The sequence below is a fragment of the Glycine max genome, chromosome 14, assembly GCF_000004515.6.
Source record: "Glycine max cultivar Williams 82 chromosome 14, Glycine_max_v4.0, whole genome shotgun sequence".
In the NCBI taxonomy this organism is placed as follows: Eukaryota; Viridiplantae; Streptophyta; class Magnoliopsida; order Fabales; family Fabaceae; genus Glycine; species Glycine max.
In genome coordinates, this window is record NC_038250.2 from 3147263 (window position 1) to 3149527 (window position 2265).

Here is a 2265-nt window from a genome sequence, read left to right on the forward strand (position 1 = left end):
TTCATAGGGTATGTTCTTTTTGACTACTACCATCTAATAAAAAACTTTTTGAAGTTACCAATAAAAAAACTTTGACTTAATTTGATTTTGAAAAGTCCCTTAATATTTTTTTAAAATCATACTAGCATTATAAGTTATAAATTTAATCTTTTAGTTAACTTTATTTTTAAATTTTTAATTAATATCTAAACAAATAAATATAATAACAAGATTATTTTCTTAAAAAAAATCAAATTGGACTTAATAATTGTTTTGAAATAAAATATTATCAATATCTATTTATTTTTTTATCCAATAGTAATTTAGATTAAATTTTCATATATAACAGCCTAAAATAGTAGAATTGTTAAACCGCGTGACTATTACATTCCAACGCGTAAACCGTTTGCTTCTTATTATATAATGATAATGATATCTACGGAATAGAATAACGTTGTGATTCACTCACTCTTCTATTTTCCAACTTTACAATTTCATTTCAGATAGCTTCTTGACTCGTTACTGACTCACTCAATGGCTGACCGAGTTCACCCCAGCCACTCGCCTTCCGTTTCCGCGGATTCACAACCGCCATCGCCTCAAGACTCCTCCGTCGTTCCGAAACCGCCGTCGCCACCGTCACCGGAGAAGCCAGTGCCTCCGCCTGGAACCTACGTCATCAAGATCCCCAAGGACCAAGTCTACCGCGTCCCTCCGCCGGAGAACGCTCGCCGCTACGACCAATACGCTCGCCGTAAACACCGCCGGAGCCGATGCTGCTGCTGCTTCTGCTGGCTCATCGGAATCCTCTTCATTCTCGTCGTGCTCCTCGCCATCGCCGCCGGCGTCCTCTACCTCGTTTTCCGTCCCGAGGCGCCGAAATACTCCATCGAAAACATCACCGTCAGAGGAATTAACCTCACCTCGCCGTCGTCCGTGGCGGCGATCTCGCCGGAGTTCAACGTCACCGTCAAGGCCGATAACCCTAACGACAAGATCGGGATCCGTTACTTGAAGGATAGCTCCGCCGAGGTGTTTTATAAGGACGCGAGGCTGTGTAACGGCGCTCTGCCGGCGTTTTACCAGCCGTCAAACAACGTGACGGTGTTTGGGACGGCGTTAAGGGGTGACGGAATCGAGCTGAGAAGCGAGGACCGAAGAGCGTTGCTGGAGGCGCAGACCAAACGGAGAGTGCCGTTGACCGTTAGGATTAGGGCACCGGTGAAAATAAAAGTGGGGTCCATTAGGACGTGGAAGATTACCGTTAAGGTGAACTGTGATGTGACGGTGAATGAGTTAACGGCGCAGGCCAAGATTGTTTCTAAACGTTGTAGTTATGACGTGGATCTTTGGTGAAGAAAACGGTGACAACAGAGGGTGTTTTTTTTTCGTTTATAGATAGGACCGAAATATTGGAGATTATACAAATTTTCGTATACATTAATGTTACATTGTAGCGCATTTATTGATACGCGTACGCCATGTATCTTAGGATTTGATTTGGTTTTGTGCATATGTCATGTGATTTTTATTGAATGATAAAGTAAGTAATTTCATTGTTCATTCTTGAATGTGAATTCTTTTGATTGGTTTTGTGGTCTCTAAGTCTTACCCACCAAATGAAACAACTACTGTATAAAACCTTGTTTCGAGCAAGATGATGGTTGGAAATGTATGTTCTAACACATTTTTTAATATCTTGTATTTAATAAAATTTATCAAAACATTATCAAATTATGAATAAAATTTATCAAATAGTGTATTACTAACAATGAACTCTTTGGGGTGTAAAAAGATAATAATCTCTTTATTGATTAAAATTTATTAAAAATAATATAATTATGTTTGTCTTTGTTCATAATTTTATAATTTTTAATAAATTTTAATTAATAATATTGTGCTAGTAAGAACGTGTTAGATAATATGTTGTTAGTATTATTCTATTTAATTTGTAATTTCTAATAAGTTTTAATAAACACTACACAATAAATATTGTGCTAATAAAAATGTGTTAGATAATATGTTGTTAGTCTATTCAATATAGAAATCAAATATTTTGTTTGTTTTCTTTCTAATTTTTATGTGACAAATATTTTTTTTCTTAACCAATTTTCAAAGTAGAGTAGGTAACATGCTCTATTAATTTATCAACCTTGCTACTTGCTAATAACAGTTATTTATGATTCGAATAGAAAAAGAATGGAAAAATACATTTTTTAATGAAAAATTGAAGTATTTTTTATCCATAAGTTAAATGCATTCGTATTTTTAATATTTTTTTTCTTC

General features: G+C 35.6%; 1 protein-coding gene across 1 annotated transcript; it reads left to right on the plus strand.

Annotated features, from left to right (window-relative positions):
* The first annotated feature begins 253 nt into the window (after window positions 1-253).
* LOC100800674 (NDR1/HIN1-like protein 13) lies at window positions 254-1542 on the plus strand. The gene has a single exon (XM_003545437.5). It carries the CDS (start codon window positions 514-516, stop codon window positions 1333-1335), a length of 822 nt encoding a protein of 273 aa, XP_003545485.1. The 5' UTR covers window positions 254-513; the 3' UTR covers window positions 1336-1542.
* The last annotated feature ends 723 nt before the right edge of the window (window positions 1543-2265 follow it).

Bases quoted from the DNA above. Each gene is read 5' to 3' on its own strand.
- LOC100800674 (XM_003545437.5), top strand. From the start codon at position 514: ATGGCTGACCGAGTTCACCCCAGCCACTCGCCTTCCGTTTCCGCGGAT.